At 42.3% G+C, this 25,245-nt stretch overlaps 1 protein-coding gene across 1 annotated transcript in view; it reads left to right on the top strand.

Moving 5' to 3' along the window:
* The first annotated feature begins 17,476 nt into the window (after nt 1-17,476).
* The window catches only part of LOC145716028 (protein CEPU-1-like), a 759,467-nt gene continuing 751,698 nt past the window's right edge, over nt 17,477-25,245 (top strand). Inside the window, exon 1 of the mRNA XM_081797345.1 lies at nt 17,477-18,063. Within this exon, the coding sequence (XP_081653471.1) occupies nt 17,982-18,063 (82 nt within the window). The 5' untranslated portion in view covers nt 17,477-17,981. The remainder of the gene's footprint in view (nt 18,064-25,245) is intronic.

Raw genomic sequence — 25,245 nt, 5'->3', positions numbered from 1 at the left:
CAATATATAGTATCCCCCACCACACCAGGCTCAGCCTGTGGCAGAGTCTGGAGGCAGGATTTCTTTCTCAAGCATCCACCAGCTTGGCCCTTCTCTTTACTTCCCTCTCAACTCCTCTTCTTCCCAAAGCCAAAAGAATCTTGATTGATAATCTAGACATTCAGATCTTGAGAATGAGATGGTTACAAACACATTTTTCCAAATAGTTTTTCTATGCCATGCCCAGGTTTTTGAAATTCAACAACTGAGAACTGACTCCCTTGTTCTCTGCATTATGCTGTGTCATCTGTTCTCTGAGGCAATGAACATAGAACACCCTAGCTGCTGCCAAAACAAGGAGGGGGCAGTTGGTGGGGCTAGGTGGCAGGTATAACGTGAAGTCAGAGAGAAATCAGTTCTAATATCAAAATATTATTCTGCTGCACCAGTATTTCTTTTACTTGTCTTTTAACTTTGTTTATGGAGTCTTTTGTCATGCAGACATTTATAATTTTTGTACAGAAAAGCCTGTCAATCTTTTCTTTTATAAATTCTAGGTTTTGTATCTTAGGAAGGCTTTCCAATATACAAATTAAAAATATATTCTTTGATATTTTCTTCAAAGACTTAAAGAATTTTGTTTTTTTTTTACCTGAAATTCTTCATCCCATCTTAAATTAATTCTTTTGTACATGATCAAGAAAGGAAGAGTCTCTCTCCTTCGCTCTCTCTCTCTCTCTCTCTCCCTTTCTTCCTTTTGGAGAGAAAATTATCATTTTCCTAACATCATTTATTTAATAGCCAATTTCTTCCCCACTGATTTAAAATACCATCTTTAGTATTAACTAAATTCCAGTAGGCACACAAATCTTGTTCTAAACTCTATTCCAGAGTATTTCAGACACAGAGTAAAGATGAGGTGGGAGTTTTAAGTATGTTTTTCTTTCAGTTGGCTTCCATTTCTGTGTATATTTCATGAAGATGAATGTGATTCACATATCTAAAGATAATATGTTTTCATGCAACGTGCCTCTAAATTTAAACAAGCGACTTCATTTTTGATCCACCTCTAAAAAACCAGTGAATTCTTCCAATTCTGGAGGGGAGAAAAAATGGTTATACTAGACTCCTAAGAGATTTTAAAAGCTATTTTTGACTGTATGCAATTTTGTATGTGATGAAACTCCATTGTATTCTTTTAAAATACTGGTAGATACATTCTGAAATTTATTTGATGATTATTCTTTCTCAGATTACTGCCTACTGGGTCAATGTTAGAATTCCATATGCCTAAGAAATCCTCTATTTCATTTAGATATTAAAAAATTTTGGCTTAAAGATATACCTAACCTTCTCCCAATGTTTAAAGTTTAATTCGTGTCTTCTTTCTTATTTATAATGTTGCTTGCGTATTTCCTCTTATCACACTGACCTGAGCTTTAGCTATTATATTAGTCTTCTAAAATAACAACATTTTATTTTTATTGATCACGTTTTCTGTTTTGTTTCTCATATACCTTTTTCCTCTTATTGTTATTCATAACCTCCATTGACTCCACCATTCATTTTCAAATTTTCCCTTGTAGCCAACATTGGCCAATTGCTATTGTTTTGGCTGATGAAAACTACTGGGATTTTGGGAAAACATTTGCTTTCTTAATACAAGGGGGTGGACAAAGGCTAATGCACTCTTTCTTTTCTCTTTCTTCCTGTTTAGGATATGAACGCAATGTCTGGAAAAGTACTAGGCATCATGAGAGGTAAGGCAAAGGCTAATAGAATTGCAAAAACATCAGCCCTGATACTGCTTAACCACTGAACCAATGCCAGTAAATGCCCATCTCTGGACTTCTTTTTTTTTTTTTTTAAGATTTTACTTATTTGCGAGAGAGAGAATGAGAGACAGAGAGCATGAGAGGGAAGAGGGTCAGAGGGAGAAGCAGACTCCCCGCTGAGCAGGGAGCCTGATGTGGGACTCGATCCCGGGACTCCAGGATCATGACCTGAGTCAGTCGCTTAACCAACTGAGCCACCCAGGTACCCCTGGACTTCTTTTTAAGTAAAGAAAAACAGCAACAACAACAACTCGTTCTCTTTTTTTTAAGGCATTGAATTAGGCTTTTTGTTTGTTGTTTGTAGAAATATTCCTAACAGACATGTATGCCTCCTGAATTTATTTCTAATGTTTCTGGTTATCTAATGTCATTTAAGGCTATAAATTTTGTTGGCCACATTCCATATGATTTAATACACAATATCTTAATTCTTTCATAAATATTTTGTAATTGTCACTTGAATTCCTGTTTGAATTAGGATTTTTCTCCTTTCAATTACTTTCTCTTATCTCTCTGTTAATTTCTAAGTTTATTGTATTTTATCTGAGAACACGGCCCACAGCATTCAGAATATTAAAGTGTATTAAGATATTTTGACCTGAAGATAGTTTGTGAAAATTCCATTGTGTTTGAAAAGGATGAACATTCTCTCTTTTCTTTTTTTAAATTTTTTAATTTTTAATTTTTTATTTTTAAAGATTTTATTTATTTATTTGACAGAGAGAGACACAGCGAGAGAGGGAACACAAAGCAGGGGGAGTGGGAGAGGGAGAAGCAGGCTCCCCGCTGAGCAGGGAGCTGGATGCAGGCCTGGATCCCAGGACCCTGGGATCACGACCTGAGCCAAAGGCAGACGCTTAACAGACTGAGCCACCCAGGCATCCCGAACATTCTCTATTTTCATAATTCAAAATTCTGTCTCTTTATGTATCTATCATTTGCCTATTTATGTATCTATGTCTATCTATATATTATTCATGTATTTATTTCCAGATGGTTGATTTTGTCATTAAAATCTTCTAAGTACTTTCTTTTTAACTATTTGTGCACCTATGGTTTTTTTGAGAGTTATATTAATATTTTTACGTGAATTGTGAAATTGCCCATTTATCCTTGCATATACAAAAGCTTTTATTTTGTAACCATTTTGTTCATTTCACTGAAACTTCTGACTATTATTTCTTCTTGGTGGATTGTACTATTTATCCTATGAATACCCCCTTTTCTCATGATTAGTCTTTCCACCTGGATTTCTGTTTCTTTTGATATTAATATCATTGCACCTGTTTTTGTTATTATTTTCCTGGCATATTAATAAAACTTCTGTATTGTTTTATTTTATATGTATCATTATTAAATAACCTAAAACCGGATTTCCCCCATATGCAAATCTCTGTTTTAACAGAGAAAGTTAATGCACTCATAATTATTGATGGTGAAATCTTAGTATTTTTTCTCGTTATCTACCTCGCTGTTTTCTGTAGTATTCTTTGTAGCTGCTTAGTTAACCCTATCTCAGATTTTTTATCTTATCCATTTTTTGCATATTATCCATACATGTTTAAGTCATGAAATTAAATGCACTTTTCTAAAAATACATAGAATTTATCTAGGTGTTTTTCCTTTCCTTAAGAACACAGAATCTTAGTTTTTTAAAAAAATTTTTCTGGTTTCCTGTTGCACGGCTCTCCACCCATCAAAACCCTTGGTCTCTCCCATGTTAAAAGCATCTAATATTTGAGTTTTAGATGTTGTTTTTTTTTCTCACAAAACCATAACATCAACAATTATTTATATTTAGCTGTAAGTATTACTGGTTTCTTTTTACTATTACTTATAGCTGTATCACTTTGGTGCTTTTTCTAATAATCACTGTATTTGATGAAACTGTCCTGATATTTACCAGCACCTAGTGAAGTTATCATATAGCATAACACCTTAGATGAGGTATTTCTGGAATTCAACTTCTGCTTACTATTTCATGGTATTCCTTAGTTCTGGTCCTTCTCTTTTTTTGTCTAAACTCTACTTTTGACTTCCTAAATGGTGTCCCTGCCCCCATATGAGACTTAGCATGAGCTAAAACAAAAAAAAGTAAACAAAACAAAACAAAAAACCCCAAAAACCCCTGCAAACAACTGTTCTGCCTTAGGCCACAGATTCTAGAGTTCTTCTTTTGTGTCAGTTAGTGTCATTTATCTTGATTAAATCAATATTCATTGTATTTATAACTGCTGTTCAGTCTCTCACTTAAACTATGATCAACTTTGAGAAAACCCCCCAAATTTATGAATAGTTGTATTTGTAGTACTTGTAAACTGACTAGCTCACAGTGGGTGCTAAGTCAGTAGTAGCCCATCCATCACATGGATGAATGTGTGCCCGTAAATGGCAAGGATGCATTGTTACTGTATCTGGATAAGACACAGAGCCTATCACCATGCCTGAAGAAAGCTGGAACCCAGTATACACCTGCTGATAGTTTGATTTGTGAATACATGTCTTTAAGTCTCTCTTACTTGGTAGAGAAACATAATAAAGTTTTATATTACATTTAAAGGAAATAAAACCCTTGAACGTTTTTGCAATATGACCAATGTTCTTACAACGTGAGGACATCATTTGCAATCAGTGATTGCAGTGTGAGGACTGGGGGCCAGGCCTCACAAGTTTCCCTTCCAGTTTGATTACACTGATCCTTTTGCTTCTCACTTTTCCCATTTATAAGATGGGGAAGAAAAATAAAGGTGAGCAAAGCATGCCACAACAAACAATAAAAACATACTAGAATTCTGGTTGTATTTTCAGCCCTTTTACTTTCATGTGTGGTTTAGATTGAACTACAGTTGTAAGTGTGGAAAGGAAAGGGGGAGAGCCTGTGTGTGTGTGCGTGCACGGACGTGTGCACACGTATAACTCTACTTCTAGCTTATATTAAGAATCCCACCTCTTGCCCCATGTAGGTGCCTTACTTGTGCAGTGACATTTCTACAAACATTTCATTTCTAATAACATCAAATACAAACATACTCATTAAAGCCCCTTCTCCCCATATAAGCTTTTGAGATTGCACGATATTTCTGGATTGCTGTAGAAGGCATGAAACATGTCTATGTGTGCATGTTTCAATTAAGAGTGATAGGAAGTTGTGCACCGAGAGTCCCAGAATCCCCACTTCTGGGCACAGGCCTCCCTCTTGAATGGGATGGGTGCAGAAGCACCATTCTGCTTGGAGTCATTTCTTCCCCCATATTTTAGTAGTATATATCAATAGTATATATCAATACATTTTGATATTTTGTCGGCATATGCCACCCCCCAGAAATCTTTTCTGGACTAAATACCAAGAAGATGTATGGAAGCCTAATTCTTCTATCAGGTCAATAATCTACTCTTCATTTAAAAAGAAAAAAGGAAAGAAAAGAAACAAAAGGAAAAGATAACAATTTTAACGTTAAAATCCATCTTTTGTTTACATAAAAATTTCTCTCCAAATAATTGTATTTGTCCACCTGATAGAAAAATAGTGCTATTTTGGTAGGAGAATCAATATATACTCTGTGGCTACTGAGTGCCAGTGGCTTTACATATATGCTGCATTTAATCCTATGAGGCTGTTGTTACGAATGGGGTGCCCACAGCTCAGGCAGCTCAAATCTCCTATTAAAAAAAAAAGCAAAGTGGGGACGCGGGAAGAATCGGCTCTGCCTCACAAAGACTACACATCTATTCTGCCTCTAGGTCTCTAATCTATCTTGCTACTTTCTTCCCTCATAAGATGGCATTTCTGTTAATGTTTTTATTACCATCATTGCATTATCTCTGGTTTGTGTGTATTCTCTGTCTTGCTCTGTATTAATGTTAACTCATGCCTGAACCAGTAGAACAAGGGCAGGGGGTTAGGGAAGCTGAGTTCCATCTCCACCTCCACTGCTGCCTCATCGTTCTTGACCAGAAGCTTCTCTCCTCATTCTCTCTTCTGGATATCGGGTTCTATTTCTGTCCCCCTCACTTCTCTAAGATTACTTTCAGACCTCACATGCTATCATTTTCTCTATCTCAGTCTCCCATCCAAAACAGAAATGGCAGTAACACAGACTACAATATTTTATGAAAACATTAGGAAGTAAATTGTGCCAACATACTTCGAAAATAGAAATTCAACTTTGAGAAAGTTGTACAAAACCGTAGTGTTGTGGTTCTGTCCATAATGATAGTCATAGAATAATTTGTTTGCAAAGGACTTTGAACTCATTGATTTTATTTCCCTACCAGTTAGCCCTTGTATCATCTTATCCTAAAACTTATACAGAATGGTGAGAGTGACCAGCACACAAGGGAGGGACAATGGATCACAACTCTTAGAGAGACAAAGGGCAGACTATGAGGGTAGGTGGCTCAGAACACTCAGGAATGATTCAGACAACTGTCTCTGTCTTTCTTCTTCTGGGCATAAATCAAAGACTCTAGCTTTCTAGGCTGCCAATTCAACACCTTTTATAGGCACTTAATTCACTCAGAAATTAAAAATATATACATACTCCTTACAGAAAGTACCATTATTCTTCAGCCTGACACATGATTTGATTTTAAGCCTTTATATGTCTCTTCTATATCCTACTGTGGGTTAGAATCAGTCAAATGTCTGTGATGAATAGCTACTGCTGCCTAGGCTAGTCACCTCCCACATAGACTCCGTTGATACCCTCCTGGAAGAATCTTTATCTCCCTCTCTGAAAGAGTCATCAATGTAGTTGATGGGGACAGCACATGGACAAGTCAGTGGCTTGATAAAAGTATTACACCATTCCCTCTTACCACTAGATCTTCTGTCTCCTGCCTTGCAGAGCAACATTCAGAATCACTAAGAAAGCTGAGTCCATCATCCTTGCCAAACCCACCCTCTCCAGTTTCCATCCCCACCCTCTCTTTTTCTTTCTCCACACTCCACATACCACATATGCTCTTTTGTTCTTTTGTAACCTATGCTTTATAAGGAAGCTGAAACTCCTTCACCCTAAACTTTCAATAATAGATAATGGTTTAATTTATCTATCCCATCCAGGTATGATTCAAAACTTTCAGTTACAAAGAAGACAATTTGGGGGTGGAAGAGCAAGTCAAGGGGTATTGCTTAGGCAGAAGAGTTTTTGCAAGGAGCCATTTGATCAAACTTTGAACTAAGGCATCCAGATATATTTTGGAATAAAAGAAATAATGCTGGACAGGGAGTCAGAAGAGTTCATTCTACTCCCAGTTCTGCTTCTGACTTGTATAAATCTAAGCATGTTATTGACCTTCTCTGAACCAGTTCTCAGTGTAAAACGAGTGTGGGAGACCAACAGAAATGTTCCTGGACTCTGTTTATTTCACAGTGCTGCCCAAATCCAGCTGACAGAGTTCAGCATGTTTTTAGATAGTATTAAGATAGTATAAGGCCAAGTGATTAGGAAATACATAAATCTTTCTTCAGAACAGACTTCTCCTCCCCATTAAGTCTCCAAATTAAATATGTACAATGGGATAAGTGGTCAAAGGCAATACAGTGGCACTTGATTTATCAAATAGGCTGAGTCATCAATTCCAATGTAGAGAAGTAAGGTTGTCCCAGGTATCCCTAGAATGCTCCCACCTTCCTCTAAGTTCAAGCTTGATTCCCACCATAGTACTATGGTCTGTTCAGCTGCTTGGTGGACAGTGGACTACCAAGAAGAGGATGCCAGGGCCTGTGTATGTGCCAGAGTCACTCGTGTGTATGACCTGCTAAAAGCCCAAGGGCTGCTGTCCCACGGGCTGCCGTCCCACAGTCTGCCCAGTTAGACTAGGAGAAGCAAAGGATGGGAAGTTGTCCAAGTCTACAGGGCCGGGGACTGGATCAGGGGAGCGGGATCTCCTCTGAGGGAGTAATTTGATTTACTATGCATTTTGCCATATAAAGCACCAGAAATACCAGTTATTAGTGTTTTCACTTTCTTGCTCAGAATCAAAAGCAGTTATGCTCTTCAAATTCAGTTCAAACCTTTTAAACATTTAAGACCTTCCAATTTTGGCTCAAACTACATGTACTCTCAGTTCTCTTGAACACACAGCCTCAAATCCATCCAAGTTGGATCACCTTGATTCCCACAGAGCACTATGTTTCCCTCCAGCCCTTCACTGAGCCATTCACTTTAGTTTGAAAAAACTCCCACATTCTCTTATATAAAGTTGACCAAGGTAGATGTCTTTCTTATAGCTCTAAGTGACCACACAAAGCTGCCCCGATCTTTCTGCTTTAAGTCTATTTTACTTAGAGTATAGGCAAGTATAGGGAAATAGCAGGGTCTTGGTTGTTCAGAAGGCTTGACCAAATACTACCTGGACAACTGTGGACAAGTTAGTTTACTTCTTTACTTGCAAATTAGGGGTAATGGTATTCACCCTCTAACTTAACTCATACAAGTAGAAGATACATGAAAAATGCTACCACATTCCATGGCATATGAGGTGCATTAAATGGTGGTTCACTCTCTGCACCCCAACATTTAGAAGGAGGAGGGATTTGGTCCATTTTGACTCCATCTATGACCTTATTTTAATCCCAATTTAATAATAACACTGACTATTCATTTTATAAAATATAGAGCCTCAGACACCTATATCTCTACCTAAGACGTCATATTATATACAGATATTTGCCAAAAATCAGGGAAAGTAATGTAGGAAGGAGAAGGAAGCAAAGGAAGTTTGTATTCAACCACCCTCCACATGGACCCTCTCAGTCTGGACACTTTCAGTTCCAAGTGACAGAAACTCAATTCAAAATAACAAGCAAATAGGGGAACCAAGAAGTCTAAGAATATATGTCTGCCTTCAGGCATGACTCATCCTATTTTCAATAACGCCCTCTCCTCTTGGTTCTACTTTCTTTTCTGTTGACTTCATTTCCTTGCAGACTTTTTCCACCTGTTGGAAAGATACCCTCCTAATAGCAATGCTTCTTTCCAAAAAGTGCCTATAAAACTCTCAGGGAAGAAACTGATTGGCCAGGCCAGGGTCATTTGTCCACTCCCACACCAAGAGTATAGCAGCTATGATGAAACCACACAGAACTGATTTCCTGATGGGCAAGTGGAGGGAAAGTGTGCGAGGCATCCAAAGACATTGCTCGAGTTCTGATCCAAGATGGTAAGGTGGGAGGTTCCTGAACTCACCACCTCATCAAATCTACACTTATTTATAGGGCAATTGTTCCTGAGGAAGAACTGGAAGGTTCCTGAACAGCTTCTGCACAAAAAAGGTAGAGAGAGCATATAGAAAATGGCAAGGGAGACAAAGACACGGTAAGGAAGGGAGTCCCCAACACCTACACTGTGAATTACAGTGGGAAGGATAGTACTGAGGGATGGGAGCAGATTCTCTGTCCTGGGGTATGCAAAAAAAACGCTGCAGTTTAAAAGAGCAACTAGAATATAAAATATTCAGCCTCAGATTCCACCAAATGGTGGGAGAGCTGCTGGAACTCTTTTGGTGTCCACAGTTTGTGCTCCCCTCCACTGTTATAACACCAATGGGAGCAGGGGTCTCAGCACCATGGCTGCCTTAGTGAGCCCTTCTTTGGCTCCAGTGTGCTGGGGAACAGAAAAAAAAAAAAGCTACAGTTTAAAAACTAAACTAGGTAAATTAATATATGGACACACACACACATACACAGAAATCCTTCTGTTGGAAAAGTCAGCCCAGAGTGCTATATAGCTAGGTTTTAATTGCTTTGTTTCAGACCAGCACCATATCAACATCTCTGAGTGAAGAGTAGACATTTGAAATGTATAAAGCTGCAAGAAAATGCTGGTGCTCAAGCAGAATTAAGAACTAGAGTCCTAGGGGCTCCTGGGTGGCTCAGTCGGTTAAGCATCTGCCTTTGGCTCAGGTCATGATCCCAGGGTCCTGGGATCAAGCCCCACATCGGACTCCCTGCTCTGCAGGAAGCCTGCTTCTCCCTCACCCACTCCCCCTGCTTGTGTTCCCTCTCTCACTGTCTCTCTCTCTCTCTCTGTCAAATAAATAAATAAAATAAAAGAACTAGAGCCCTAAAAACATGTTTATTTTCAGGGTGTCAGAAAATGCTTACATTGTGAAAACAAAGTTTATTTCACTATATGTTGACCTAAAGATGTGTTACCAATTTTAAAACATTTTTATGATATTACAATAACAATAATGAAAATAAAACAAACAAATCCTGTGATCCTTACAAATAATAAATAAATTAATTAATTAAAAGTAAACTAGGATATAAAGGAACTAGCCCTAGAAGCCTGCCAAAGGCAGGTGAGCTGCTGGAACTCTCTCTGGGTTGAAGTGGCTGGTAAGTGCCTTGCTTTACATTCCCCCTCCACCTTGAGAGAGTGGATGGGAGCATGTTCCAGGTGCCCTAGCTGGCCTACTGCCTCAGTGAGCCCCAGTTCCTTAGCCCACATCAGCCCGAGCTATCCCACCAAGGAGTCTTCAGGGTGGTATACACTGGGACATGCTTGGTCAGCAGTCCCTACAACTCCAGTTGCTATGCTAAGGTGACGTAGGTGCAAAGAACCCCAGAACACTCCAGGCCCTATTTTGGCTTCAGATGGCTTGTTAGAGATCCCCAGCACAGAGTACTCCAGGACCTCTTAGCTCATGCAACTTCGGCTCCAGCAACCCTGTGAAGATGCCCTCTGCGTGGTGTGCCCTAAGACCCCCCAGCTTACATCCTACCTTCAGCTCCAGCCATCTGGGCAGGGAACCCTGCACTGAGCACCCAGGGACATCCTGGCCCATGCCCACTTCAGTGACAGTCCTGCTATGGTGCCTCTTGTGCTGAGCACCCTGGGACTCCCTGGCCTGAACCCCATCTCAGCTCAAGCCACCCTACCAGGGCACTTTCTGTGCAGAGAGCCCAGGACCTCTTCCCTTGTATTCACTTCACCTTCATCTATCCTGCCCAGGTTCCCTCTGAGCAGAAAGCCCAGAGATTGCCTTGGCCCATGCTCACTTCAGCTTTAGCTACCCTGTCAGGGTAGCTCCAGGAACACCCCCAGCCATGCTCACTTCAGTTCTGGCCATCCCAGAGTGCCCTGGAATCCCTAGCCCATGCCAGATTCAGCTCCAGCCAGCCAGCCAAAGTCACCAGGCACACACAGTCTACACAGGGGATTACCATACATGAGACCATTTCTTCAAGTATAGAAGTAGCTGCTCCACCCAATTCATAGACACAAACACAGAAAGGTAGAGAGAAAGGGGCAGAGAACTTATCTGAAGAAATAATAGCTGAAAACTTCCTTAACCTGGGGGAGGAAACTGACATCCAGGCTCAGGAAGCACAGAGAACCTCAAATAATATGAACCCAAAGAAGTTCACATGACAGTACACAATAATTAAAATGTTAAAGTTTAAAGGTAAAGAGAGAATCTTAAAAGTAGCGAGTGAGAAGCAAAAAGTTACTTACAAGAGAAACTCCATAACACTATTAGCTGAATTTTCAGCAGAAACTCTGTAGGCAGGAAGACAGTGGCATGATATATTCAAGAGCTGAAAGAAAAAAAACCTGCAACTGAGAACACTCTAGTCAGCAAGGTTGTCATTCAGAATTAAAGGAGAGATAAAGAGTTTCCCAAACAAAAGTTAAAGGAGTTCATCATCACTAAACCAGAAAAACATGTTAAGAGGACTTCTTTAGGTGGAAAAGAAAAGGCCCTAATTAGAAGTAAGAAAATTATGAATAAGAAGTTTTAAAATATGGCAATGTATAATAAAACATGGGCTGGGGGAGTAAAAAAAAAAAAGTTCTTCTAGAAAAAAGTAAAACAAAAAGGAAAGTGTAATGAGTGGTAAATTTCTTGAGAAAAGCAAATAGTGAATTTATACAAACTTATTTAGAAAATGACAAAGGAGAATAAACTTCAGGAAAAGTAAAGCAAACAAATGATAGAGTACTTAGCAGTGTAAAGGAAGAGGTTAGGAAAAGCAAGTGAGAATAGACATAAAAAGAGAGTTATGTTGGAAATTAAATAATTATAAGAATACCACTTGATTTTTTAATGTAGGTAAGAATAATTATTAGCAGAATGTGTACGTATACAAAAGAGATGAAACAATTAGGTAAGTATGCACTGATCAAGAAAGAAATTATATACAAAGAAAATTAAACTATGTTGGAACAAAACAAAGAGAAAGAAAATAGATCCTCAGTCTCCTACAGATCCCAGGGAAAACTTTTTGGTAATATGCATCCTGAAGGTAGTGGTTCTTTCTGTGAAGTTCTTATTGAATATGATCCAGCATGGTGATTTGTTTTTCAAGCAAGCTGATTACAAAGACGGGAGCCAATGCGTGCGTTTGACATTACAGGAGGGCTTTCATAGTGTTCCACTGGGTAATGCACATCAACTCTGTGAAATAGATATTACTACTGCCACTTTAAGGACAAGATGGGAGGAGATGAGATGAGAAAATTGAGGATCATAGAATTGAAGCTGATAAGTGGAATTAGACTCAAATCCAGGTCTTCTGATTTTAAGTGTTAAATTCTTTCTGTTATACTATTATGTCATATTGCTTCTTTTTGAGATGATGATAATTCATAGAAATCAAGGCCAGATGACTGTGCCTATAACTCCAGTTAGAAAACACTGAAATTTGTAGGAACGCAGATTTAAATCTCTGTGTCCTTAATCTCTGTGCTGTGAAGAGTTAGGCTTTCATTTTTAATATCAGCTTAGGCAATTTATCAATAAATCAGGAAATCTCCTGATAGCAGTCAAATTCTCAAAATGGACCCCACATAATTCCAACATTTATACCCTAGACCGATTCCATTCACATCAAAAATGACCTTATGAAACGGGAGCCACATTCAAGATGGCTTTTCAGGGAGAGCCCCGTGAAAAGGTAGAAGGCTGCCTTCTTCCTGCCCTGGTTTTCTCCCTCCCTGAAGTGACACCGCAAGTCAGAGCTGGATCCTCCTCAACCCCAGGTGTGTGGGGCACAGGCCAGCTCCCTCCCTCCCTGGAGGCAGGGCTCTTCCCTGCATCTGAGTATGTGAGATCACCCACCGCCCTGAGCCTCAGCTGAGGCAGGCCACAGCGGGCAGACAGGAGAGCAGAGCAGAGGCTTTTGTTAAGTCCTGAACATTATTTCAGTGCTGTTCTTTAGATTTAAGCTCCTGCAGTTCTTTCCATAATAGCTGAGAGAAATAAAAAACACTGCCCCACACCCCCTTCCTCCCTCCTTCCCACACACCGTTCACACCTACCTCCTCCTCCTCATTGGGGCTTTCTGTCCATCAGTCCTTTGGGCCTGGAGAGCCATGTGTGAACCATTGCCCATCCCCCTTCCCAGGGCTAGAGGGCTGCTGTCAGGGCTCAGATGGTATTTGGACAGTGGGAGAGCCAGGCCCCACAGTGGCCTTCCTGGACTTCCTGTGTGGTTTGGCGGGGTGACAGGTGTGCATGGGGGCAGTTTACAGAGAATCAATCTCTGTTTGTACTAGCTCACTGCACACCATGTAGAATCTTAAACTACCTGATGATGAAAGGTTTATGAAATGCCATCTTGGTTGCCTCTTCTCAGAAGTTAGAGACCTCATCTATTTTCCCCTTCCTTATTCCTTATTTCTTATGCCTTTTCTTTATTCCTTACCTACAAACAGAAAAATCATTTCTGTCATAAAGAAGTTCTGTTATCTTCAAGGAGTGTGAAGGTGGAGAACACCATTCTGCCTCAACTTTGAGGTCCCTTTCCTGACATTAATTTTGTCTTTGGACCATTCATCCCCCTTTGACCCTGGAACTGAGAAGTAAATGATGCATAATGTGCACCTAGCTAATCCCAGAAGCAAATTGAGTCCTGCAGACACCTGATTGTAAGTACTTGCAACTCCTAATTCAGAGGAAGAAGCTGCGATTGTTGAGTAAGAAACAGCAATTTCAAAGTATCTCCTTCCAATCAGAGCTTCCCCCAATCAGAGCCTCTTTAGTCATTCCCTTACATCTAGTCACAAAACTCCCAAACACAGCCATGGGCTACCCCAACACGAAAGGGCCAAGTTACCTGCCGTTTGGGGCAGTTGCAACAATAGAGATTTCCAGCTCTAGGCCTGAATGACTCTGAGACTAAAACAGAAAAACGGAAAGGAAAAATTCTGACAGTTTTGATGAAACCCATTTCATTAAGAGATGGGCCTGGTTGAACAAAACCCTTCTGTGTACAGCCCACAATCAGCTTTTCAATCTGTAATTATATCAATGAACTGCCAAATGACCCAACAGGCCTAGATAGGTGACACTGTGTTAAACCCCATGACAAGGGAGAGACAAAGATGGCTTCTCTAGGAGCAGGTTAACCGTGTGCTTTTGCGAAACATGAAGGCCATTGGGAAATTACTCTATGTGGTAAATTCAAGCACTGAAAAAGATATAGCTCTCTAGATTGTTTAGCATTTAGCAGCGCTCAGAGCCCAAATTAGACTTTTGGTTTGGCAATCCCTGAGGATATATTTTGCCTTAGTGAATGCACAAATTACAATTCTGAAACTACTCCCTGCCTCCCAGAATCATAGCCCACAAGCCCTGGTAGCTCCTCCCAATGGCACATGGGAGACCACATCAGTCTCATTTGGTTAAAATAGTAAAACAAATGAAAATTAGTTGATGGTCATGATGTATGGTGATGCTTAAATTCCAGTCTCCATTTCAGACCTGGAGTCGATAGTACTCAATGAAAGGCCCATAGCCCCTAGAGGTCAGAACTGGGATTTGAACCCAGTTAGATTCAAGACCTGTGCTCTTAGCCAACAGGCCACATGGATGGTGACAGGTGTCTGTTGAGTGTTCCTGTCGTGTGCCAGGGATGGACACATTATCTGTGTGTAAAGAGCAACTAATATGGATCAAACATTAGACTACGTTTCCCTTTTTTTATCCTTCAAATATTTAATTGCAACACAGTGGGACAAGATGGGAGATCTCAGACAGGTCTCTAGAGCCCCGAATTTATGTGATGTATTTCCACCTCTAATTTTTTTTTTTAAAGATTTTAGTCATTTATTTGACAGAGAGAGAGATAGCGAGAGCAGGAACACAAGCAGGGGGAGTGGGAGAGGGAGAAGTAGGCTTCCTGCCGAATAGGGAGCCCGATGTGGGACTCGATCCCAGGACCCTGGGATCATGACCTGAGCCGAAGGCAGACGCTTAACGACTGAGCCACCCAGGCGCCCTCCACCTCTAATTTTTAATTTATGGTTTCCCTTGCCTGCAGTATTCTTCCTTCTGCCTTAGATTTAGTTCCTACCTCACTCTCAAGGTGTATCATGACTTTTGCCATCTCCATAGAACTTTTAAAAACTATCAGAAAATCCCATCTATCACTTCTTTGCATTCTGATAAAATTATGTGTACCAACCATTTGCAATTCAATTAACACTAAAGACAATATAAGGGTTTTCTTATAGTTTCTCTATTAATATATGTGTTTCATATAATTTGCTATCTCATATGCTATTAAAATAGCAAAGACATCATATATAAGAATATCTGCTTGGGTCCATCACAGTTTTTAGCATAGGTAGTATTTTAGAGGTTAGTCTGAGAGGTAAATGCTTGGGCTCGAATTCTGGTTCCACTGGGTGCCAACTGTGTGAATGTGGACATGTTTCCTCTGAGCCTCAACATTCTCATCTATAAAATGGGGATGATAACAGGTGAGGACACTTCATAGGTAAGGATTTAATGAGAGAAATGCATGAAAAACATTGAGCATCATCTCTGACCCAAAGCAAATTCTCAATAAATATCACCTAGAATTATTCATTGATTACTGTTGTCACACATACAGATGCTTAATAAAAATGGGGCAGTGCACAGATTTATGGCAGTTTAGGGTGAGGACATTTACAAATGTTAATGTCTCTGCCTCTTCGGGGAGGGACTAAAGACTTCTCAATGACTCATGGTCTTTATCATCATTCTGGAGGGCAGTGGGTTGATGGTAAGATGAAGCCCTCCTTCCTTCTGGACTGTACCGTTCACGGTTGCCACAGCCATTCCAAGTCAGTTAATTGCACATGTCACTCTGCTGAGCACCACACAAAAAGACTAGTAGAGAAATAAAATTCTCGTCCACTGGGAGCTCACAATATCAAGGACATTTTTTTTTTTAAAGATTTTATTTATTTATTTGAAGAGAGAGACACAGCGAGAGCGGGAACATAAGCAGGGGGAGTGGGAGAGGGAGAAGCAGGCTCCCCGCTGAGCAGGGAGCCAGACGTGGGACTCGATCCCAGGACCCTGGGATCACGACCTGAGCCGAAGGCAGACGCCTAACAACTGAGCCACCCAGGTGCCCCAATATCAAGGACATTTTGATGGACATGTGAATTATAACATAGTGGTGGGGGAAAAAAAACTCTGTTAACATAAAACACCTTTAAAATGGAGAGATCCTAGAAATTATTCCAGTTCTCTAAATTTATGAATGAGAGGCCAAGGATCACAGAGGTAAAATGAGCTACCCACGGTCCTTCGGTTTGTGTGAGCAAACCTCAGCTCTCCTTCCACGCCATCACTGTGCTGCACACCTCCAGGGGACCACCGTTACTCTTCACACACAATGCGGGGTGAACGCACCGTTTAAACTTGTGGAGGATGGCAGAACAGTTCCCATTTTGCCCGTATGCTCTTAAATATAAATGGACAAGAAGTACTTTTGTTCTATGCAGTTCAAGAATATATGCATTACCATTATTATAGGGGTCACAAAGAAATATAGTAATCAGCTGTGGAGATTTGGGAGAAATATTTCAAAAATGTGTATCAAGGCATCGTGATGGTATGTATTTGTGAAAATCAACTAGGAAAGGTTCTTTGAGGGGCTAAGTGTTCCAGAAGTTTATTCACATCCCATAACTTCCTGCGCATAAGAACAAACCAAAAATTGACATTAACCTCCTGGTCCTTAGAGTTAGAAGTCCCTTTAGAAGTCATTATGCCCATTTGACTATTTCTGTCTGATTTTTCTTCTTACCCATTCCCAAGGAGATGAATGTCTGCAACTCTCTGAGGACATTTTATAACCACATACAAAATCCACACTCTGAAAGTCCTTCAGCATGTCTAACTTCAATCTGTTTTGCTGCAGTTTAAGCCACAAGCACTTATATTACTCTTTTTAATTGATGTAGATTGACTGAGGCATGGAGAGTAAACTCATTTCTTGTTCTCTCTTGAAGAAGGTTCTCCTTATTCAGACTGCAGCTCTCCAAAGATCTCAGAAGCCTCATCCTTTTCCATGGTATTGTATACATATGGATGACTTTAGGAAATAAATTAAGTGAATGAAGAATAGGAGTAATACAGGTATTCTGAAACAGGAGTGACAGCAGAAAAAAATAGAAAGTTGTTTTCAAAGCAACTAAGTAAGAAGTTGATTGGGAAAAGGTGAAAGATGAGAGAGAGAGAGAGAAAAAAAACTGTCACTGAATGATATTTTCATCGGAGAGGAAAATAGGTACCAACAAATGAAATTTGACTCATCTTTGCAAGTTTCACTGAGCATGAAAATGTCCCTTTAAAATTTCCCGTAAGTCGTTGCTGGCTCTGGGATTTTTCCAGTGCACAGGGAATCTGAGTTCAGGAGGCCAGGGAACGCCAGAAGGAAAGGGATTTTTTTGATGCTTGGGGCTCTGAGACTGTCAGTTTAAAAAATGAAAGTAATATAGAAGGGGCAAAGTGGCATTTATCATCCCATCTCTCCAGGCTCCTGTCTCTTTAATCAGCTAGCCTGATTTGCCCAGTAAATGATTCCTGAGTGAGTGAGTGAGTGTGTGTGTGTGTGTGTGTGTGTGTGTGTGTGTGCCGGCGCGCGTGTGTTGTAGCTCTGTCAATCCTTGGATTAGAACCAATGATTGCAGCTTGTAGGAGGGCTGTCCAGGGCCAGATTGTACGATGTGTCTCAGTGCCAGAGTATGAGTAGAGATAATTACTGAGAAGTCACACTCTCTCACACCCTCGGCTTTCTTGTTGTGTCCTTCAGCAAAACAGTGGATTTAAATCTCCTTCCAACAGCTTGAGAGCAACGCAATCTGTCAGGAAAGAAAGAAAGAAAAAACCGAACCTGACAAAAAAGAAGAAAAAGAAGAAGAAAAAAAAATCATGAAAACCATCCAGGCAAAAATGCACAATTCTATCTCTTGGGCAATCTTCACGGGGCTGGCTGCTCTGTTTCTCTTTCAAGGTAAGAGCTTGCTATTGATTTGCCTACAGTAGACCCAGGAATCGTACAGGGTGCTTTATATGATTCGCAGGCTTCCCGAGTCGGCTGTGCTGCACGGTTTGCAGGTGGAGGAGAGAGCGTTTAAACAGCATGGCTGGGACTTCATTCTCCCTACCAGGCTGTGAGAATATTGATTTGATTCTGGCTGCCACCGGAATGGGGGAATGTATGTGCATAAGTAAAATGTGTCTGGTGTTCCTGTTAAGTGCGTGGCTATGTACTGGTCTCCCTGGCTTTATGTACATTCTTGCACACATACACAACAGAGCACACAAATAAGCAGGGGAAAATTACAGATTCAGAGGGCAGGGGGGTTGCTAATGTGTTGCTTATGTTACTGGGAAGAAATTACAAGAGGAAACTTTAAATATCGGCCAGTAAACTTGCAAAGCTTCTAAAAGGAGCAACTGAAAAATGCAGGCTAGGAAGAACCAGGTAACTGTGCATCCTGTAAGATTCTGGTCAGAGACCTAGCTTGAAGGGATGAATCAATTTGCGGCAGTGGTGGACAACTGTATTAGTTTTTAATGTGTTTGGGGGTGTGTTTGTGGTGGGGGCGGCGGGCTCGGGGGAGGATAACCAGCTGATAAAAGGCAGTGGGAACACTCGGGGGTTCTGAAATTCAGGAAAGATTTTCCAAGTTGAAGGGAGAGAGGCAAGAAGAGTCGAATGCTAATTTTCTGTTTATTTATCGGCAGGAAGCCAAGGTGCTGGGGAGGCCGTTGAGGCTGGGCTTGCTCTCTAGCACAGGGCACCCTTTGATGTTGGTTGTGCTGTGTTGGGGTGCATTTGGAATCTGCTTCAACCTTGAGTCCATTTGCTGCACCGTGTGGCCCCACGCTCTGTCCTAGCTCTGACGTTCCAGCAGCAATATCATCTGCTCACCTGCTTGCTCTCACCCACCCGTCCTCTGGAGGGTCTGATTTGCCTTTTTATGTCAAGGGTGCTTAAACTCATAAGGATTGAGACAGGCAGGGAAACTTTCCCTGGGTGGTCCAGCAGAGCTCACAGACAGGATCCCATGCAGAAGCTCAGCCCTGTGCCTTGTATTCCCAGAGGAAAGTTCGGTCTCACAGGGTGAAAAAGGATGGGGAGTTCCACCCACCTCATTCTCTTCTACTGCAGTATGGAGTGCTCAGGGTCTTGTCTGTCCCCGCCTCTTGTCCTGCTGACCCCTCTCTGAGGGTAGGCTTTGGGGGCTGCCTCTGTCCCCTTGACATCGGCTGCAGCGTGGCTACCATATAGACCCACATGAGGTGGGCAGAGAGGACCAGGATGGGAAGAATCAAATGCGTGTGTACCCTTGGCTGGGGCTCAAGGGGGAAGGCAAGGGGTGCTGGAGGGATGGGAGTCCGATGACAAGGAAGTTCACAGCGGTGGATTTTGCAGGGATATCCTTGATGTCGTCTGCTGCGCTCAGCCTCAGAGGGGCACTGGCCTCAGTATCTCTCTCCTCTCCCATGGGAGCATTGGTGCGTGTAAAAGTAAAGGAGCCAACTTGGAGGCATCCTCGACTGACTCCTCTTACGTAATATGGAGCAGCAATGATGCGGGTGCGCATGTACGTGTGTATGCATGTGTGTGCAGGGGAGGGTTCGCACCCCTGCCTGCCTGTTCTTGGTGCTTAGGGGCTCACCTGATAAGAGCAGAGCTCCAACACTAGCAGTGGGGAAACTGAGTTCAGGGACAGGCTTCTGTGATGTGAACAACAGAAATGAAAACTGAGTAGACAGAGGGTAGAGTGAAGGGTCAGAGGAAGGGAAAGGGAAGGTCCCAAGTCCTCACTAATTTCCATCTGTCCTCTGGTCCGTGTCTCTTCTATCTATACATCAAATTAGAGACAATGGCCAAACTTCCACCACCAACAGCCCTATTGGCAGCATGCCAGGAGCCCCAGGGCCGTACTGAATTTACATATAAATTAGCATACGTGATTTTTTTTTTTTTCCGTCAGAAATAAATGCAGGGAAGCATAATATTTGCTCATACTTTGAATCATCCCTAAGTAGATGAGTAGAAAGTGGCGGTACAAAATTCTCCACAGTGAAATCTGATTTTGTGGTCTTGTTCCTATATTGGTGTGGGACTAGAGGTGACAGGTCTATTCCTCACATTCTGCCAAATTTGACTTTCTTTAGGAGAATAATGGCCTTATTTGTGCTACCCACCTTGAGCCAGCTCTGAATAGGCTTCAATGTGTCATAATAAAACAGGCTGCCCAATTTTAAGGAGGAATAACCCCCAAAGACCCCCACACCACATGCCAGTTGGACTGGCAGAGGTGATGTCTGTTTCCTCTCTCAGGCGAAGGAGGCTGGAGTCTACCAGCTATCTCTTATCAAACTTACAGAATTACTGAGGCAGCCCGCATCTTGCCTGCAATAATCCACCCCTATTGCTTTGACCCAGTGGGGCTAGTTAGAATGCAGTACACATTCCAAGGCAATTTTTTCTTCTCTGTTTTTGTTTTAAGCTGGCTCTTCCTAGAGCTGCTACTTCCTGGGTTTCTTGCCTTCTTAAAAAAAGTGTCCAGGGCTAGTGGCAGATTATGGACCCCTTTCTGACCTTCTCCTCCCCCCAACCCCACCAGCAACCATGATCCAGCTTAGAGGGGGAGGGAATTTCCAAGGGAATCAGCACTGATTAGTGACAGGCAGGAGGGAGGGGGTAAGAGGGCGTGATTAGCGCCCTGGGGCTCTGGCCCTAAGACACATCAGGGTTGATTAACTAGCAGCTCCTCTTTCCTGGGAGCAGGAGCTGGGCAAGCTGGATTAGGCGGCTGTCCTTTTCCGCACACCGCCCACCTTCTGCCACTGAAAGGCTTCGAAAGGAATGGCTGGTAGTGCTGCAGCCTTTCACTTTCTAGAAACCCGACCATTTCTCCTTCGAAGAATTAATGCTCCCTTTAACACCTTCCAATGAGCTTGGCTAGATTCCTGTCTTACCTTTCAAATTTTCTCATCTCCTCACGTCCCACATCAACTTATATCTGCCCACTTGAGACACAAACAGGCAGAGCAGAAGGAAAAGGACCGTGGGGCTAAGTTCATGCTCTCCTTCACTCGGCGCCGACAACATGGACACTGTTCCGCTGGGCAGACCGGCCAACTTCCTGCCATTCACAGGAAACGTTTGGGTGCCAGGATTAGCCTGAGTTGGGTGATGCTTCAGGGATGTGAGGGAGGCAGATGAGGCCACAACCATGTTTACTGGCAGAGTGAAAAATCAGTGTGGGATGATGGGACCCTGAGCCTGATGTGAGCATTGTGAGCACTTGCAAGCATGATCCCTACCCCCCCCCCAAAAAAGGCAGGGCAAAGAGACAGAGGAGCCTCATAAAGTAAACTCTGGCTGACATGCTTGCTGCTACCAACTTGGGGCAAGTTAGAGGCAAGCCGTGCACAGCGCAACAAACGCAGCTCACCTTCATCCTTCATATTCAGTGATGGTCTTCCGAGCATTTGATCAAGGGTGCCTGAAGAGTCCCAGCACTGACCAGCAAGCCTTGCTGCATAAAGACCATTCTTGGGATTGCAGCTTTAGTGACCCGGTGCAAAGCCTCGTCCTGGTGCTGGTTCTTCCTTTGTGGCACTTTTAAAGCCGAATATAAGCCCACTAGTGCCTTCTTATGAGCTGGACGCCTAGCCCCTGACTTCTGTTGTTTCTCAGTAAGCCTCTCCCATAATGCTGTTATTAGAGGTGCTCAACTGTGTCCTTGAAGAGATGGTCTCTCCTGCTTCCCTTCTCAGGTGCTCCGTTCTGGAATGTCTGGGTTCTATTTTTGGCATGCCTGCATTCTGATTGCCTAGAGTTATAGTGACCTAGGCTGGGATTGCCTACTGGTCACAGATGCCCCAACAAACCTTTGGCCTTCGGCCACAGTTTATCCATTGGGATGCGGTGATCTCTCTTCATATCCTAAGAACGGATGACATTTCTAAATCAATCTAAATCAATGTGGGAGCCACATGTTTCCGGCACGTACAGGAGACACATGCTGAAAAGATCCGCAGCATCTTTTCATGTCTGTCTACTCATGATGAACACACTTTGGGTGGGATCATCACGTCTGGGGGCTGGCTCTGTTCCAGGTTTTTTTGGTTTGGAGTTCATGCCTGCTACCAACCAGAATGCCAAAGATACAAACAAACTTTGCTTTATATCTGACCTCAGCAGAGGCCCTACAGACTCTTCAAACACTCTCATGAGCATGCCTTCCAGGTTTCAATCCAGTTCTGGTGGCCTGTGCAAGGCTCGGTGGGGGGCAGGTACATCTGAGCTCAAAGTTGCCTATGTTTTCTGTAGGGGAAAATCTTTCCCTCTGTGAGCCTGTCTCCCCACCTGCCTGCCGGGCTGGGGAGCAACTCCCCTGGGTGTTGTAAGGACTCATTAATGCTTGTAACACTCCAAACATGTGGTGCTAAGTGGAACTCCATGCTGAGACTGGTTGTATTTATGCAGTTTACTTCCTTTCTGCTCTATTGGCTTGTTAAATGTTTACTTTATGTCTGTAGTCATTTGAAATTCAATAAAACAAATTAAACCTAAAAGATGAAAACACGCAAAAATAAAGTAGTCGATGGTATACGGGTCAGATGGGGTCTGGTGGCATCATTGTAGACTTCCTCCCTTGGTGGTGGACGCTTCCATTCCATTCCACTCACAAGTGCATTGGGGAAGGGCAGAGGGGCTTTGGAAGGAACATGAAGGAGGCCTGCCTCCCATCCATTTGTAAAAGGAGAGTTCTGCATGGAGGTGCAGTGCTGGCTGGAGGGGTGAGTAGATGGCAGAAAGGAGGAGGATTGGGTAAGAAAGCTAGAGCTGGGAGTTTTAGAGGGTAAAAACAATTCTAGTCTGGATTAGAAAAAGTGGGGAAAAAGAGGACTCAATCCTCCACTTTGACTGTGATTTTGGTCAATAATCTCTGAAAGCTTTCTTTCTTTTTTTTTTTTTTAAAGATTTTGTTTATTTATTTGACAGAGAGAGATACACAGCGAGAGAGAGAACACAAGCAGGGGGAGTGGGAGAGGGAGAAGCAAGCTTCTCTCAGAGCAGGGAGCCCAATGCGGGGCTCGATCCCAGGACTCTGGGATCATGACCTGAGCCAAAGGCAGACGCTTAACGACTGAGCCACCCAGGCGCCACCCTCTGAGAGCTTTCTATTTTATTTTCTGTATTTCTGTATTTATTTACGCAACCTTCTGGATAAAGCCTGCTCGTGTTATCACCTGCTTAAACTTAAAAGATCTGTGTGTTCCTCCACCTTCCCTCTCCTTCTGTCTCTCCCCCTCCCACCCTCCCTCCCTCATTCTGCCCTCTCTCCCCCTTTCCTCTTTTTCTCCATTTCCCTTTTTCTTTCCTCCTTTAGTTCTTCCTTCTCCTCTACGGGAACAATAATTGATCAGTTGACAGATCTAGGTCATGCTGGCAGGGGTTGTTCTGCTTCATGCAGGCTTGCCCAGGAGAAGGAGGGAAAGTCTGTCCTCCCAGTTCACAAGGAGCCAGATGATAGGGCCGCAGCAGGGGGAAGGGGAGACCCACGAACTGGTGGGCAAGTTCAGCCATCCCCAGCAAGTGTACCTGGGGCCCCGTTGATTGATTACAGAGTCCTCAGCTCTTTGATATCTCTGCCACTCTAATTTTCCATATCTGATTTACCTTTGCCACTTGCCCACGTTTCACTCAGCTTCTATACCCTGCCAGTTCCAGTTTTCCTCATTTTCCTTTCTACTTCCCTCTCCTGTCCTCTTCTCCTTTTCTCCTCCTTCCAAAACCATGACAGATCACAGATACTCCCCCACTTAAGTCATATTAGAGAGATGGCCTTTTGTTTATTTGCAAGAAGAAAAACAGAAACCCTGCCAGAAGAACTCTGTAAGTCATTTGCAAACTGCAAAACAAACCAACAAAGATTCACATTTTCAGTGCTGAGAAGAGAATATTTCAAGAGAGACTGTCAAGCTAAGAAATCAAATATTGGAAAACACATTCTTTAGCACTGTTACTAAGGACATCTTAGGTTACTAAATTTGATTTTTTTTTTCTTCTCTGAGAGTATTGCCTTCACAGTTATAAAAGGCTGTTCAAAGAACTGGGCTGGTTTTGGCTTCAGTGCCTCATTCAGATTAACTCTCTGGAGGTGCTGCCTTTGCTTTATCTTGGTGGTGCCACCAAACTCGAACCCAACACAGACTGTAGCTGTGTATGTGTTTATTGGTTCGGTCACCCAGTCAGGGTTTATTGAGTGCCTATTATGTTCCGTGTATAGTTGTAGGTGGTGGGAAGAAATGTATTAGTGACTAAAACAAACTAAAGGATGAGACCAAAGACAGAGTAGAATTTCCAAGATTTGACTTGGTTTGCCCTCCTTTTTAAGCATTCAGAAGCACCAAAAGGAGTGCCAGAAGCAAGGGGAAAGAGTGAATGACACAGCTTCCGGGTTCTCATGGAAATGATGGTGGGCGGCAAGAAAGCAACTAACCCTTGACCCTTCTTTTACCTAGAGAGCACTGGGAGAGGGTGCAAGACTCCAGTTATATGTTAATAACACATAAGAGGTGCTGCCTTTGCTTCTCCCTGCTGTCTCCTGCCAAGAAGGGGCTCATGCATGTTTGATGTGCCCTCAGTTAGTATGTGGATGATGAAAGCTGGTGTAAGTTAGTTGGTTTTGTGACAATTGTCTTTTGTCATTCAAGTTATTAGCTGATTCTTGGCACCATGCCACCCTGTCTGGTAGCTTACCCACCTCCTTTTTGCCCTGCCTTCTGCACAGAACTAGAGGGCCAAAGAAGGTAAGGGGAGCCGGGTGGGGAGACACTTATATAAGACCAGGGAAGGATTTGCCTCTGTCAGCTAGTCTGGATGAGGCAAATATGTGCAGGGGACCTGTGTGAGGGATGTAAGATAATCTCCCTTCTGAGAACGCTTTTATTTGCTACCCACTCATCACACCTAACTTAGGGTTCCTGGAATAATAAAAATGCATCATGGTTTATTTGTTCTCCTCTTGTCATATACCACAGTTGGGGCACATGCCTTCTAATCCATCAACTTGTGTTTTCAGTCGTATGTACAAGAGGGAATATAGCTTCTCTTAGGCTCACACTGTGTACTAGCAGTCTCCTGAATGCTCTAGGATGATTG

This window comes from Leptonychotes weddellii, chromosome 11 (genome assembly GCF_054177405.1).
Source record: "Leptonychotes weddellii isolate Sample4059 chromosome 11, ASM5417740v2, whole genome shotgun sequence".
Taxonomy (NCBI): Eukaryota; Metazoa; Chordata; class Mammalia; order Carnivora; family Phocidae; genus Leptonychotes; species Leptonychotes weddellii.
The sequence above is the reverse complement of the archived record's forward strand: the minus strand, read 5'-3'. Positions and strand labels throughout refer to the sequence as shown.